The following is a 14372-nucleotide window of genomic DNA, read 5'->3' on the forward strand; positions in this document are numbered from 1 at the left end:
TGCGAGCGCTGTGGGAGGAAGATGTGCACAGAGTGCGGGGTGGGGCCAGTTCCTGCCCCGCCGGGGAGTGTGTCCAGACATGGGGAGAGAGGAGGGGAGAGCCCCCAAAAGACCACAGCTGCTCCCACCACACAGGGATGAGAGGACTTCGGCCACACCTATCCGGCTCCTGCTCATTCCGTGTTGGGAGGACCTCACTAGGATGAGGGAGGCAGAGACCCTGTCTGGAGTTCATGGAGATCCTTCTAGGCCTGTAATCTCAGGCCTGTAATCCCAGCAATTTGAGAGGCTGAGGCAGGAGGATCACTTCAGGCTAGAAGTTCAAGACCAGCCTGGGTGACACAGCAAGACAAAAAGTTTAAAAATTAGCTGGGCGTCGTGGCGTGCGCCTGTGGTCCCAGCTACTCAGGAGGCTGAGGTGGGAGGATCTCTTGAGCACAGGAGGTGGGAGCTGCAGTGAGCCGTGATCATGCCACTGCACTCTAGCCTGGGCGTTCTTTCTAGAATGTTGTTTGAGGTGTGCCCACGTGGTACACGTGACACTCCTCACTGCCCTGTTGGGATCACTGCCCTGTGCAAACCCCAGGCAGACTGCGGGGTCCTTGCCAGAAGCCCAGTTAGTGTGAGTCCTGTCAGTTTCCCGGTTGCTTGCTTCTGCGTCCACTTGGCTTGAGCTAGATGGCCAACTTGTCATCTCCACAGTTGTTGGAGTCATGGCGGGCAGCTGTCCAACTTGGAAGAGGCATGTCACCCACGCTTCTCACCACGGGAGGGTAACACGGGACCGTAGCAAGGTAGAAGATTCTTGACCTGGACTTCAGGGTCCTGACCTGGCAGGGGGTCTCCCCTGATGCTTGGGTGTGACATGACTTTCCTCCCCACCAACCTTCCTGCAGTGACAGCTCCCAGCGGCATCCTCGATGTCACCGTGGTCTACCTGAACCCAGAACAGCATTGCTGCCAGGAATCCAGTGATGAGGAGGCTTGCCCAGAGGACAAGGGACCCCAGGACCCACAGGCACTGGCGCTGGACACCCAGATCCCTGCCACCCCTGGACCCAAACCCCTGGTCCGCACCAGCCGGGAGCCAGGGAAGGACGTCACGACCTCAGGGTACTCCTCCGTCAGCACCGCGAGTCCCACAAGCTCCGTGGACGGTGGCTTGGGGGCCCTGCCCCGACCTACCTCAGTGCTGTCCCTGGACAGTGACTCGCACACACAGCCCTGCCACCATCAGGCCAGGAAGTCATGTTTACAGTGTCGTCCCCCAAGTCCCCCGGAGAGCAGTGGTCCCCGGCAACAGGTGAAGCGGATAAACCTATGTGTACACAGTGAGGAGGAGGACATGAACCTGGGCCTTGTGAGGCTGTAAGTGTGTCAGCGCATTTGCTGCAGTGGATGTGTACTGAGGGGGCTGGAGGCGAAGGGTGGGAGCACAGCATAGGAACGCTGCGTAGACCGTGGAGGCCTTCGCACAGAGAGCAGAAAGGGTGACTTGCGGCCACCAAGTTTCTCTCTCCGCGGGAGTCCCGTGCAAGCCATCGGAATGTTGAAATGAGGGTGAAGAGCTCAGATCCCTCTCTTTGGAAAGTTTAGCCTGGAAGCAGTTGGCCGCACTGCGCGGAGGGCACCTCTCTGTCCCTTCCGTGTCTCACTGTCTCTGGAAGCTTCAGCCCATGTGTGTCCTGGTCTTCCCAGCCCCACCAGAGCCCCGTGCCGGGAGCTGACAGCTTTCACGCTCAAGGCACGTGTGACCTGGGTAGTCAGACACCACTCGAGCCCCTGCCCACCTCTGCTGGTTTGGGGCTCCAGTGGGAAGCTGACAGCTCTGAGCACACCACTGTGCCCTCATCCACCTCGGCCTGCATGGGGCACCCACTTCCTTCTGGGTGGGGCTTCCATGGTAAGGGGGCCTGCGTCCCTGCACACTGCGTGGACTGCCTTGGCCACAGGCCCACTCCCTATGACACGTGACTCGTTTTAGAGCTCTGTCCCAGAGGCGTTCGTATGTGACCCACAGATGGTGTCAGTGTGAACACCTCTCTTTGTGCTGAATTTCTGGGCCATTTTTTTCCTGTCTTATTTCTAAATTTCCTTCTTCCAAGATGAAAACAAAAGAAAAACTTAAAACAGAAGGTATTAAAGAAACAAGAGATTCCCACCATTATTTAGGTTCACCTGCAAAACAAAAATCTTACTCCAGCCCCTCAGTGCCATCCTGACACACTTTATGCAAAAAGAATTTTCCCAGATAGGCTAGCCAGAAAAAACTTGAAGTCCTCTGTAACATCTTAGGTGACCAAGAGGCAGAAGAGCAGAGCAGTCGGGGGCCGTGTCCTGGCTGATCCCAACTGCAGCTCTGCTGTGGGGGCCCGTGGGAGGGAGGCAGACCCCTGGGCTTTCCTGCTGGCCACGGAGACTCTGCTCCTGCATGGAAAGGGAGCCTGGGAGCCAGCAGCCCACGCCTGGGGAGCCTGCCTGGGGCCATGTGACCGTGGCCTCTCCCTGGGAACGGGCTGACCACAACACACCCTGCTGCCATCCACTTCTGTTTACTCTGCAAATGTAAGAAAGAACCACTTGGCCAGAAGTGTCCCCCAGATGCTTTTTTTTTTTTTTTTTTTGGGAGACGGGAGTTTTGCTCTTGTCACCCCGGCTGGAGTGCAGTGGCATGATCTCAACTCTCAACTCAGTGTAACCTCCGCCTCCCAGATACTCCTGCCTCAGCCTCCCGGGTAGCTGGAATTACAAGCACCCAACCACGCCCAGCTAATTTTTGTATTTTCAGTAGAGACGGGATTTCACCATGTTGGCCAGGCTGCTGGTCTCAAACTCCTGACCTCAGGTGATCCGCCCACTTCGGTCTCCCAAAGTGCTGGGATTACAGGCATGAGCCACGGCGCCTGGCCCCCAAATGCTCTTGAACCAGAAACCCAGGGCTGGGAGATGCTCACTGAGCTGCTGCTTTTATGTGTGCTGGTGCTGTGTGTGCTCATGTCCGCGGCAGCTGTCTTTTTGCTACTATAAGGGAATTCTGGCCACCCTGGGTGGGGCGTGGTCGGGGTGAGAACCCAAGCGTTGGAACTGTAGACCCGTCTTGTCGACTGTGTGCCCCTGGGCATGTGTGAGCCTCAGTTTCCTCATCTGTAAGAGAGGGCGATGATACCTACCTCACAGGGGTGTTGTGAGGATTAAATGTGAGGCGGATAGTGGCAGATGAGTGATGGACGTCCTTCACTGCCTCAGCCCCTTGTCCAGGGGCTCTTAATCCCAACTCTGCATGGAGTCAGTTCTCTGCTTTCTCCCAGCTTGCACCTTAAGGAGGAAACCACTCCAGGGGGACCTGGCCCCGCCTGCCTGTGGTGGGTGGGTTCCTGCATCACCCACCTGCTGACTGAGCATTTCCCTGCCTCCTTCACAGAGAATCTCCAGGGAGGCGGGGCCACCGTCACCCTCCCCCACCGCTGATGGAGGGGCCCACCCGGAGCGCTGGGCCAGAGCTGCCTGGGTCCCAACCTCCCTGACAACTCCCTTTGTGCCCTCCTTCCCCTCTGCGATGGCATCTTCCCATTAACGACTATGGAATGGACTCACCTGTCCCATCTTTAAACAGCAAACCCAGGCTGTGTTTTTCTTTCAGCTACCGCCTGGGATTTCTTGGCCCCTAATTGTTTATTCTTGTTAACACCAACTACTTGGGGCCCTGCTGCCCTCCTCACTTCCTCCCTCAGGTGTCCCCTGCATCACCGAAGGCCCTGTACCCCCGCCCCCCCTGCCGTGCTGTGTACACCGCCGAGGCCTCAGCAGCACTTGGCCTGTGACCCACTCCCTCCTGTGACAGCTTCCTGTTGCCTCTGTGACACTGTCCTACTGCTCCTCCACCTCCCTGGTCATTGCATGGGCCCCATGACCTGTCCCTACCTGTCCCTACCCGTCCCCTGCCCCATCAAGGGCCACCTTGCCGGGCCCACTGCTCCAAGGTCTGAGCTTCCTCCCCTCTGCCCAGTGCTATCACGTCACATGTCCAAAAGTGAACACCTTCTCCTCCTTCATCCCCACTCCTGACACGCGGCATCCTCACCTCCAGCAACCCCGTCCTGTCCCTGTGCTCGGTGGCCCAGGCGTCAGCAAGACGGCTGGTCCCTGCGTTAAGAGCACTTTCTATAAGGACAGATGGAGCCTCTCGTATAACCTTCACCGGCCCCCTGCAAGAGAAGCGCGATAATGGCGCCCCCATCTACCCAGTTACCCAAACCAAAATCCCGGCGTCGCCCGCAGTCACCTCCCTGGCGGCCTCGGGGGCCCAGCTCCGAGCCGGAGTCCCCGTCAGACCTAGGGGGCAGGAGTGGGCGGGGCTTGAGGCTTGCCCGCAAGGAGGGAGAGAAAGCTTCGGGGGCGGCCCCTGAGTCCTGGTTCAGGATTGGGCAGCCCGGCCGGGAAGGGGCGGCCTTCCCTCCCGGAAGGGGCGTGGCTCTTCAGAGGCGGCAAATTGCAAGGAGACGCCGCCGCCTTCATGCTGCCGGCGGACTGCTCGCGCCGGTGAGGCCTGCGCGGCAGGAGCGGGCAGGAGCGGGCGGGAGGATGCGGGCGGGCCGGTAGCCAGGCGCGGGGCCCGAGGCCCGACGCTGGCCGAGGTGCTGAGCCGCCGGTGCGTCCCCCAGGCTGGTGACCGAGCTGCAGGGCGCCCTGGACGCCTGCGCACAGCGACAATTGCAATTGGAGCAGAGCCTGCGCGTTTGCCGTCGGCTGCTGCGTGCCTGGTACGCGGACCCCGGGACCCACTGGCCAGACCTACCTCGGGCCCTCAGAGTCCCGCCCCGAGCTCCCAGGGCTGGGAGACCGGGCGCAGCCGCCCACTTCGGAGCTGTAGATTGTCAGTGCCACCCTCCTTACCCTGCAGGCTCTGAGCTGGGGGCCTGCCGCGGGGCCCGGCGGCCCCCTCGGGTCTGTTTGGGCTGGGCCCTGCCTCCTGGCCGTGAGACGGCTGCCCATGTCTTTGCAGGGAACCAACTGGGACCCGGGCTTTGAAGCCACCTCCAGGGCCAGAAACTAATGAAGAGGACCCCCTTCCAGGTAAACCTCCACCACCCCCTTCTCCAGGTGCTGCTCTGGCCTGTCTGCTGGCGTGCAGTCGTGAGGAACCCTCCTGGGGGACAGTGGGGAGAGATCCCTGCATAATTCTTGGCTTTCACAGCATGCACACCCAGTCCACAAGACCTTAAAGAGTTGGAGTTTCTGACCCAGGCACTGGAGAAGGCTGTACGAGTTCGAAGAGGCATCACTAAGGCTGGAGAAAGAGACAAGGCCCCCAGCCTGAAATCTAGGTCCATTGTCACCTCTTCTGGCACGACAGCCTCCGCCCCACCCCAGTCCCCAGGCCAAGCTGGTGGCCATGCTTCAGACACGAGACCCACCAAGGGCCTCCGCCAGACCACGGTGCCTGCCAAGGGCCACCCTGAGCGCCGGCTGCTGTCAGTGGGGGATAGGACCCGTGTTGGGATGGGAGCCCGAGCCCCCAGGCCTGGGGCGGGCCTCAGGGACCAGCAAATGGCCCCATCCGCTGCTCCTCAGGCCCCAGAAGCCTTCACACTCAAGGAGAAGGGGTAGGTTTCCCGGACCCTCACTAGAGGGACTTCTGTCTCTGCCTCCTCAGACCCTGGCTAGCAAGGAGCCTGGGATTTGGGGTGACAGGGAAGGCAGGGCATCGAGCCCTGGGGCGTACCCCTGAGGCTCATGCTCAGAAGCTGGCAGAATGAAGCAGCTGTGTGGTGGTGTCCAGGTTGGCACCATCAGGTCAGGGAAGTACTGGAGCCTGTACTCCCCTCTTCTCTGTGGCTGTCCCCTTATTTGCCCAGGCCAGAGGCTCCAGATGGGCTCTGGAGGGCGTGGGCTCTGCTCACAGGGCCCCCTCTTCTTTCTAACGGGGCAGCACTGGACGATGCTTCTCCCATGGCCACTCTGGAAGCCCTATCCAAGGGGGCTCATCCTTGGTGGGGTCGGGTGTGGGAGAGGGGCAAGAAGCCTCATCCCTCATTGGGCTCTGAGCAGGAAGTGGGACTTATAGACCCCAGAGCAAGGCGATGCTCCTCTGAACACGGGCTTCTCCGATAGGCACCTGCTGCGGCTGCCTGCGGCATTCAGGAAAGCAGCTTCCCAGAACTCGAGGTGAGGTTGAGGTCTTTGGCTGGACGGGGGTAGGGGAGAACCGGGAGGCATCACCAGCTCGGGGACAGGTTCGAGATACTTTCCAGTGGGTCTCTTTGTTCTCTTTGCTGAGTGGGATCACTGTCGATGTTAAAAATCTGCCAGCCGGTCAGCTCTGTCCCCTTGTCCTGTGTCCCCTTGTCCTGGTCAGTGTCGTCTTGGTTCCCTGAGGCCTCTGGAGGCCCCTCCTGGCATTCAGCAGAGCCAGACGCCCAGCCTGGGGTCCCCACCCTGGCCCTTGCCTACCTCCCAAGGCCCAGCTTACTGGCTGGAATAACCGTGTCCCTCTGTGGTTCCTGTGTGCACCCCACGTGTGCACCCTAGCCTGTGGGCCCAGCTCAGTTCCACACAGACCAGTGATTCCATGGATGCCGCCGCTGCCAAAACCCAGTTCCTCCAGAACATGCAGAGAGCTGTATCCTTGCTGGGCTTGTGGGAGCCCCGGGGGCCTCTGGCTCTGAACCTGGCAGGTTTGCAGAGCAGCCCCAAGAGGGGCTGGTGTGGGATGGCCAGGGCCACTCCCCAGGCCCCGTCCTTGGTGGGAGCAGAGGAGCTTTGGCTGCAGGGAAGTTTTCCTGACCCATATCCAGTCAGGCGGGCCCCAGCCCAGGCTCAGTGCTGTGGAGGTGGAGGCGGAGGCGGGGCGCCTGCGGAAGGCCTGCTCGCTGCTGAGACTGCGCATGAGGGAGGAGCTCTCGGCAGGTCAGTGGGTCCTGGTTCTGTATCAGGAGGAGCGTGGAGGGCCAGTGCAGGGAGGGTTTCCAGACTGCCACGGACCCCACCTGCTCTCCCTGACTCTTCTGCAGCCCCCATGGACTGGATGCAGGAGTACCGCTGCCTGCTCACGCTGGAGGGGCTGCAGGCCATGGTGGGCCAGTGTCTGCACAGGCTGCAGGAACTGCGTGCAGGTGAGACCCCGCCCCCACCCTGCCACCTGCACTGAGGTCTGGGCCAGGGACAGGGTGCTTTAGCCAGCCTTGTCTGTGCCTCAGGGAAGGGTGAGCAGCCCAGGGACCCGATGCAAGTTGGTGGGCCCCTCCACCCCTCCCACGCCACTCCCCAGTGTGCTGGGTCCTCACCAGTTGTCCTATGGGAGCAGTCAGCCTTCCTCTCCTCCTCAAGGCGCTCTCCCACCTCGCTGCTCCCCGCACACAGAACCTCATTGCTCTGAGCAGTTGCTTATTCACCCAGTTGTTGAAAAACTAGCATGTGAGGGCCAGGCGCGGTGGCTCACGCCTGTAATGCCAGCACTTTGGGAGGCCAAGGCGGGCGGATCTCAAGGTCAGGAGATCAAGACCATCCTGGCTAATACGGTGAAACCCTGTTTCTACTAAAAATACAAAAAAGTAGCCGGGCATGGTGGCAGTCGCCTGTAGTCCCAGCTACTTGGGAGGCTGAGGCAGGAGAATGGCGTGAACCCAGGAGGAGGAGCTTGCAGTGAGCTGAGATTGCGCCACTGCACTCCAGCCTGGGCGACAGAGTGAGATGCCGTCTCAGAAAAAGAAAAAGTAGCGTATGAGGCCGGGCACAGTGGCTCACGCCTGTAATCCCAGCACTTTGGGAGGCCAAGGCAGGTGGATCATTTGAGGTCAGGAGTTCAAGACCAGCCTGGCTGACATGACGAAAGCCCATCTCTACTAAAAATACAAAAATTAGCTGGGTATGATGGCGCACACCTGTAATCCCAGCTACTTGGGAGGCTGAGGCACAAGAATTGCTTGAATCCAGAAGGCAGAGATTGCAGTGAGCTGAAATTGCGCCACTGCACTCCAGCCCGGGTGACAGAGCGAGACTCCGTCTCCAAAAAAAAAAAAAGAGAGAAAGTAGCTTGTGAGAATCAGCTCCTGGGAGGTGACTGGCCTGGTATTGGGTGAGGTGGTTATTTATAGAACTTGTTTCCTTCTTTGTATTTTCTAATTGCTTGAAGTTTTAAGAGTGAAGATACATCATTTGTCGAAAGACAATCTCATGAAAGTCGTGCATAAACACAGTAAAGAAATTAGGCAGGCAGAGGGCCACCCCACAGAGGACTCCCTGCCAGCAAGTCCAGGCCCAAGACACACCATCTTGCATGGGGCTGTCCTGAAAGCCCACCTTTCTCCTAAAGGCAGGGCAGGTGGTGCAGATGCGGGAGAGCCAGGCACACAGGAAAAGCGGGGCCCTGGGTTCGGCTGCTACCCCAAAGGCCACATTCTCCTGTGCACACAGCGGTGGCGGAACAGCCACCAAGACCGTGTCCTGTGGGGAGGCCCCCCGGAGCCTCACCGTTCTGTGGGGGTAGAGCGGAGCCTGCATGGAGCCCCCAGCTGCTTGTCTACTCCAGCACCCAGGAGCTGCAGACCCTGGCGGCCCTCAAGCTGCGAGTGGCTGTGCTGGACCAGCAGATCCACTTGGAAAAGGTGCTTCTGGAAGAGGAGGTGGGGGTGCAACAGAGGTCCGCAGCCTTGAGGACCCGAGGGTAGGGCTTGACTGCTCCACCCCCCAGGACCCAGGAGGATGGGGGCAGGCCTGGGGTCTGTGTGTGTGGGTTGGGAAGTGCACGGGTCAGACTGGGCTGGAACGGCAGGAGGGAGCCTGGAGCCTCAGAAGGAGGGAGGGCTGAAGCATGGGGGCCTCGAAGCCTGTCTCAGGATTGCCCCCCGCCTAGGTGCCCCTGAGACCTTGGCCCTGCCCTGCCCTGCCCCCAGGTCCTGATGGCTGAACTCCTCCCCCTGGTAAGCGCCACACAGCCGCGGGGGCCGCCCTGGCTGGCCCTGTGCCGGGCTGTGCACAGCCTGCTCTGCGAGGGAGGAGCACGTGTCCTTACCATCCTGCGGGACGAACCTGCAGTCTGAGCCTTTCCCATGCTGCCCTCGACCCTGTTCAGATGGGGATTGGGGGTGTCTTCCCTGGCACTGTGCTCGGGGACCCAGAGATGCCTGTGCTTCCCTGGGAAACCTGGTGAACTGGACCAGGTGGCCTCACTGGCTCTTCTCAGGACAACTAAGCCTGCTGGTCAGGGCTGGCTTTCAGCCTTCCCAAGGCTCCTGGACTCCAGAGGCCAGCGGGGAGCCTTTCCTGGCTCCCTCTGTTTTCTCTCACTGTAGACCAAAGAGCTGCTTGTGTGATATTAAAGCCACTTTAGAAAGCATTTGCATTTATTTATTTTTTTGAGACAGTCTCACACTGTCGCCTAGGCTAGAGTGCAGTGGCGTGATCTCTGCTCACTGCAACCTCCGCTTCTGGGTTCAGGCGATTCTGCCTCAGCCTCCCGAGTAGCTGGGACTACAGGCTTCGGCCACCACGCCTGGCTTTTTTTTTTTTTTTTTAATTTTTAGTAAAGATGGGGTTTCACCATGTTGGCCAGGCTGGTCTCAAACTTTCGACCTCAGGTGATCCTCCCACCTCACCCTCCCAACGTGCTGGGATTATAGGCGTGAGCCACCGTGCCCAGCTGAAAGCATATGTATTTAAATCATGCCAAGGTGGGATTTGGTGAGCCCTTGTTGTTTCTTTATGATTTTGTTTATCAAGTTATATCACTGGTTGATACATGTCATGCTGAAAAAATATATATCAAGTGTATTTATCAAGATTATAAGTGGGCCGGGTGTGGTGGCTCACGCCTGTAATCCCAGCACTTGGGGAGGCTGAAGTGGGAGAATTGCTTGAGGCCAGGAGTTTGAGACCAGTTTGAACAACAGTGAGACCCCATCTCTACACAAAATTTAAAAATGAGCCGGGCATGGCGTGTCTGCCTGTAATCCCAGCTACTTGGGAGGCTAAGGCAGGAGGATCGCTTGAGCCTAGGACTTTGAGCCTGCAGTGAGCCATGATTGCACCACTGTGCTCCAACCTGGGTGACAGAGCGAGACTCTGTCTCGATATCCCTTCTGTATAAAGGACGGGACAAGGCCACTCAAGGCAGGCCCAGCACTGCTGAAAGCCCTGCCCCCTGTAGGCTGTAGGCTGTAGGCTGTACGCATTCATCGGAGGACACGAAAACCACAAGGCCATATTGGAGAACGGGCCGGCCACTGTCTCTGCCACAGCCACACGGCTCTGCTTGCCACTGTCTCCTGGTGCCCATGCCCAGCTCCCCCTCCTGGCGCTGGTGCTGGGGCAGGTGTGGGGTCACCGGTTCACACTGAGCCTCCACCAGGAAGGGCCTTTTACCTCTTCACCCTTTAGCCACTCCACTCTCACCTCCTCCAAGCCTCCTTCCCTTCCCCAGGAAGGCAGGAAAGAGCAGGGGTCAGGGTTGGGCCCTCTGCAGCCACAGAGGTGTGTTTGCAACATGACTTGTTTCTTGCCCTGGGACTGGGCAAGATTCTCAAGGACTCAGCCCCAGTTGTCCAGGTTTGTCCCCACTGTCATGCTGGGTGATGGTGGTGATGACCTCAGGGGCCGGCATAGAGATTACTTGATGTGGCATCTAAAGTGCTGGCCACAGGGTGGGCGTGGTGGCTCACACCTGTAATCCCAGCACTTTGGGAGGATGAGGCAGGCAGATCACCTGAGGTCAGGAGTTCATGACCAGCCTGGCCAACATGTTGAAACCCTGTCTCCATTCAGAATATAAAAACTAAAGGCCAGGCACGGGGGCTTATGCCTGTAATCCTGGCACTTTGGGAGGCCAAGGCGGACGGATCATGAGGTCAGGAGATTGAGACCATCCTGGCTAACACGGTGAAACCCCGTCTCTACTAAAAATAGAAAAAATTAGCCCGGTGTGGTGGCATGCACCTGTGGTCCCAGCTACCTGGGAGGCTGAGGCAGGAGAATCGCTTGAACCCAGGAGGCAGAGGTTGCAGTGAGCGGAGATGGTGCCACTGCACTCCAGCCTGGGCAACAGAGTGAGACTCTGTCTCAAAGAAAACAAAAAAAAGTTAGCCGGCGTGGTGGTGTGTGCCTGCAGTCCCAGCTACTCAGGAGGCTGAGGCAGGAGAATCACTTGAACCTGGGAAGCAGAGGTTGCAGTGAGCCAAGATTGTGCTACTGTACTCCAGCCTGGGCGACAGAGCGAGACTCTGTGTCCAAAAAAAAAAAAAAAAAAAAAAAAAGGGCAGGCACAGTGGCTCATGACTGTAATCCTAGCACTTTGGAAGGCCAAGGCAGGCAGATCACGAGGTCAGGAGATCAAGACCAGCCTGACCAACATGGTGAAACCTCATCTCTACTAAAACTACAAAAAATTAGCCAGGCTTGGTAGTGCGCATCTGTAATCCCAGTTACTTGGGAGGCTGAGGCGGGAGAATCACTTGAGCCCAGGAGGCGGAGGTTGCAGTGAGCCGAAATTGCACCACTGCACTCCAGCCTGGGTGACAGAGCGAGACTCCATCTCAAAAAAAAAAAACCCTGCTGGCCACAGAGGCCGTGGTGTTGGCCGTGGCCAGTGCTTGTAGTGTTCTTTAAACGAACCTGCATTGAGGGCCCGAGGCATCCCAGACATTTTGGGAGCTGGGGCCAGGTGCTCTGTGTGGACAGTGCTGGAGCTCCACCAAGCGCTGCTCTGGGCAGGGACCTGCGACAGGGAAGATTACCAGCCTCTTCACCAAGGTGCCCCCCCTGGACAGAGCAGCAGGACAGGAGGTGGATGACAACTGGAGAAAGCCGGGTCTTCTGAGAACCAGATGAAGCGTCGCAGGTAGGTCGTGCTTGTAAAGGGCCTTATAGTCCAGCAGGCCAGAAACACGCTCGGACCCAGAGTCCCGAGTTGAGGGCTGCTGGGGACCAGATGACAGAGACCAAGACAGGAAACCAAAAACCATGGTCCTCGTTGCATTGAGGGGGCGCCTCCAGGGACAGAGCAGCTCCACCCCCTGCCCCCGCAGCCTGGCAGCAGCCCCAGGGTCGCACCCCTTGTGCAGATCAGCCAGCCTCGCCCCTCCCGGCAACCCCATTGCTGCCTCCAGGCTTATGCCCAGGTGCCTCTATCTGCAGGAGCCACTGACTCATTTGAAACCCCCAACCACGCTGCGACCGTACACCCCCGTGGCTTTCCAGAGCAGGTGGTCTCTACCTGACATTATTTCACTGGCTGACTTGGCTCATGGCTCATCCCCCATGCCTACTGGATGTTTGCCTCAGGAGGACAGGGGTGCTATCCCCCCTACCCCGGCCAGGCCCTGATGGGGGCCAGACGTGCACTGACTCAATGATCCACCAACCCCGGGGCCAACCCAGAGGACAGTGGCGTCCTGGAGCAGGGAGGCGGCCTAGATAGCTTTGTGGGGGTCCTGAGGAGGCCCCAACACAGGAGTCCAGGGCGGGAAAGACAAGCCGCCTCCTCCGACTAACGCCCGCCCACCCCGATTCCCCGCCAAAACCCAGAGGTAGCGGCTGACTCCCCGGGCTCCCGGCTGGCGTCACCGCCTCTGGAGCCAATGGGCTCTGACGTGGCGAGCCTGGAACGCCACTGGGACTGCGCGGGCGTCCACACCACCCACGGAGCGCGGCCACCGCATTGGCGGCATGAGCGCGCTCGAGCCTCCCCCAGCGGCGCCCGCCTCGCCCCCCGGGCCGGGTCTGGCGCACCCGGAGCCCCCCGGGGCCCTGCGCGCCCTGCTCTTGGCCACCGGCGGCGCTGGGGGCTCGTGGCCTCGCTGCATTCTGCCGTTTGGTGCCGTGGCCGTGCTGGCTGGTGCGGCTGCCACGGCCATCACCTTCTCGCTGCGGGGACCCCGCCTGGACCTGGCCCAGGGCTCGTCGCTGGCCGCGCTCAGTGCGGGCCTGGGGCTCCTGACCGCCGCCTTCCTGTGCTGGCGCGCTCGGCGGAGGCGAAGGGCCGGGCACAGGGAGCCGGGGGCGCCCTGAGCCGCGGGCGAGGCCCCCTCCCATCGAGGTCACCGCGAGCCGGCCGCCCCTCCCTCCAACCTCGCCCCGGCCGGGCGGGCGCAGTGCCAAGCGCGGTCGCAGAGGCCGCCCCCCACACCCCATCCCCAAATCGTTTCTTCTGGAACCCTTTGGGCAGAGAAGGCCACCGGCCGTTTCCCTCCCTCCCTCTCTGCTTTCCCTCTCTTCCCTCCTCCGTCCAACGTCGCATTTCAGCTTTTGACTTGGCGCGCAGAGCTGGCGCGACCGCAGAGCGGCCTGGCTGGGCAGCGGTCTGCGAGGCTGGGGGATCGACCCGGCGCGAGGGTGCTGGGTGCAGGGCAGCGCGACGCGGGCTCGGCCACACCACCCGCCGTTGGGAGCCGGCGCTGTGTCTGCTCCTGGGCTGTCTGCCTTCGGAGCTCGGTTGGAAACCCCCCGAGGCATAATAGGCGCTCGATAAATGTGCAATAGGTGAACATGTGGTGGCTTGCAGGCGTCTGGGGGGAGACAGCAGGTTCTGGGCTGGGCAGGGAATTATTGGATCAACGGGCATCTTACAGGAAAGACTCTCAGCTCCCTGCCACCTAGGACTGTCCAGCCCATCTATGCCCTCTCCCCAGCCTGTGCCCCAAAGCTGGAGCTGCCACTCTAGGGGTGAGGGGTGGGGTGGGGAGGGGGAGGCGAAGCACTGCGGCCTGAGTTGCAGGTGGGGGGAGGGGAGGCGGAGCTTCTTTGTTGCAGAAGGTGCCAGGAGGGGGCAGGGCCAGTTGGGAGGTGGGAGAAGCCCCAGCCAGGGGCTGGGACAGGTGGCTGGGTCCCTGGGGAGCAATAAGTCCCGCTTGGGCGCTGTGGGGAGGCCCTTCCTAACTCCCAAACACCATCTGTGAGGGCTGGGGGTGGGGGCAGAGTAGCGTGGGCAGAGGACTGTTCCTGGGGAGAGGCCCTGTGACCAGCGGCCTCCTCCCTGGGGAGCTGGCGGTACAATGGCCCTCTGGGCCCACAGGGCCTGCCGCCGCTGCTGCTGACCCAGATGAACAATTGCGGCAGGGCTGAGCCCCAGGCACCTACTTTCCCCCACCCCAGAAGCCACCAGACATTCTGCAGACCCCAGTCCTGGCTCACAGGGAAGCTGAGCTGGAGACAAAGCCAGCCCCTCTGATGAGGGTGGAAGAGGCTGCTGGCCACTGTCCCTCCTGCAGCCTGGCTGGCAGCCAGTCTGGCAGTGGCCCTGACGTCCAGAGACAGCTTGGGTTTCCCCAGAGGCTTGTCTCTGGCCAGTGGGACCCCTCTGTCAGGCCTGGGCTTTTCTCTCCACTGTCCCAGAATGATGATCTCAGCTCCCATAGTCCCCCCAGTCCCACCCTTAGGGTGGT

General features: G+C 60.2%; 2 protein-coding genes and 1 long non-coding RNA gene across 9 annotated transcripts in view; 2 read left to right on the forward strand and 1 right to left on the reverse strand.

The window, feature by feature from the left end:
* Positions 1 to 3215, forward strand: part of CCNF (cyclin F) — a 29424-nt gene extending 26209 nt beyond the window's left edge. The window contains exons 17-18 of one of the 2 annotated variants that reach the window (XM_055365002.1): positions 703 to 794; positions 897 to 3215. In XM_055365002.1, coding sequence (XP_055220977.1) covers positions 703 to 794; positions 897 to 899 — 95 coding nt within the window. In that variant the 3' untranslated portion in view covers positions 900 to 3215. The remainder of the gene's footprint in view (positions 1 to 702; positions 795 to 896) is intronic. The other variant, XM_055365001.2, reaches the window with a different exon arrangement.
* On the reverse strand, positions 794 to 4475 carry LOC129527510 (uncharacterized). The gene is made up of 4 exons (XR_008672495.2): positions 3595 to 4475; positions 3171 to 3357; positions 1182 to 1318; positions 794 to 933 (listed from the first exon to the last, which is right to left on the reverse strand). It is a non-coding gene; the product is annotated as an uncharacterized lncRNA (long non-coding RNA).
* TEDC2 (tubulin epsilon and delta complex 2) lies at positions 4440 to 9334 on the forward strand. Of its 6 annotated transcripts, none has more exons than XM_055365005.2 (10): positions 4440 to 4539; positions 4662 to 4760; positions 5003 to 5073; positions 5195 to 5603; positions 6112 to 6165; positions 6529 to 6619; positions 6795 to 6906; positions 7011 to 7112; positions 8413 to 8603; positions 8892 to 9334. In XM_055365005.2, the coding sequence occupies exons 1-10, from the start codon at positions 4514 to 4516 to the stop codon at positions 9036 to 9038; spliced, it is 1302 nt and encodes a 433-aa protein (XP_055220980.1). In that variant the 5' UTR covers positions 4440 to 4513; the 3' UTR covers positions 9039 to 9334. The 6 variants fall into 6 exon arrangements, with proteins under 6 accessions (XP_055220980.1, XP_055220981.1, XP_055220985.1 ...); XM_055365006.2 differs by having other exon boundaries at positions 4467 to 4539; positions 8413 to 8662; XM_055365010.2 differs by having other exon boundaries at positions 4467 to 4539; positions 8528 to 8603; positions 8892 to 9022.
* The last annotated feature ends 5038 nt before the right edge of the window (positions 9335 to 14372 follow it).

The sequence above is a fragment of the Gorilla gorilla genome, chromosome 18, assembly GCF_029281585.2.
Source record: "Gorilla gorilla gorilla isolate KB3781 chromosome 18, NHGRI_mGorGor1-v2.1_pri, whole genome shotgun sequence".
NCBI classification, from domain to species: Eukaryota; Metazoa; Chordata; class Mammalia; order Primates; family Hominidae; genus Gorilla; species Gorilla gorilla.

Coding starts and splice junctions, on each gene's coding strand:
- TEDC2 (XM_055365005.2), top strand. CDS start 4,514: ATGCTGCCGGCGGACTGCTCGCGCCG. Junction 6,907..7,010: donor GAGGGAGGAGCTCTCGGCAG/GTCAGTGGGTCC, acceptor ACTCTTCTGCAG/CCCCCATGGACTGGATGCAG. Junction 7,113..8,412: donor GCTGCAGGAACTGCGTGCAG/GTGAGACCCCGC, acceptor CTGTGCACACAG/CGGTGGCGGAACAGCCACCA.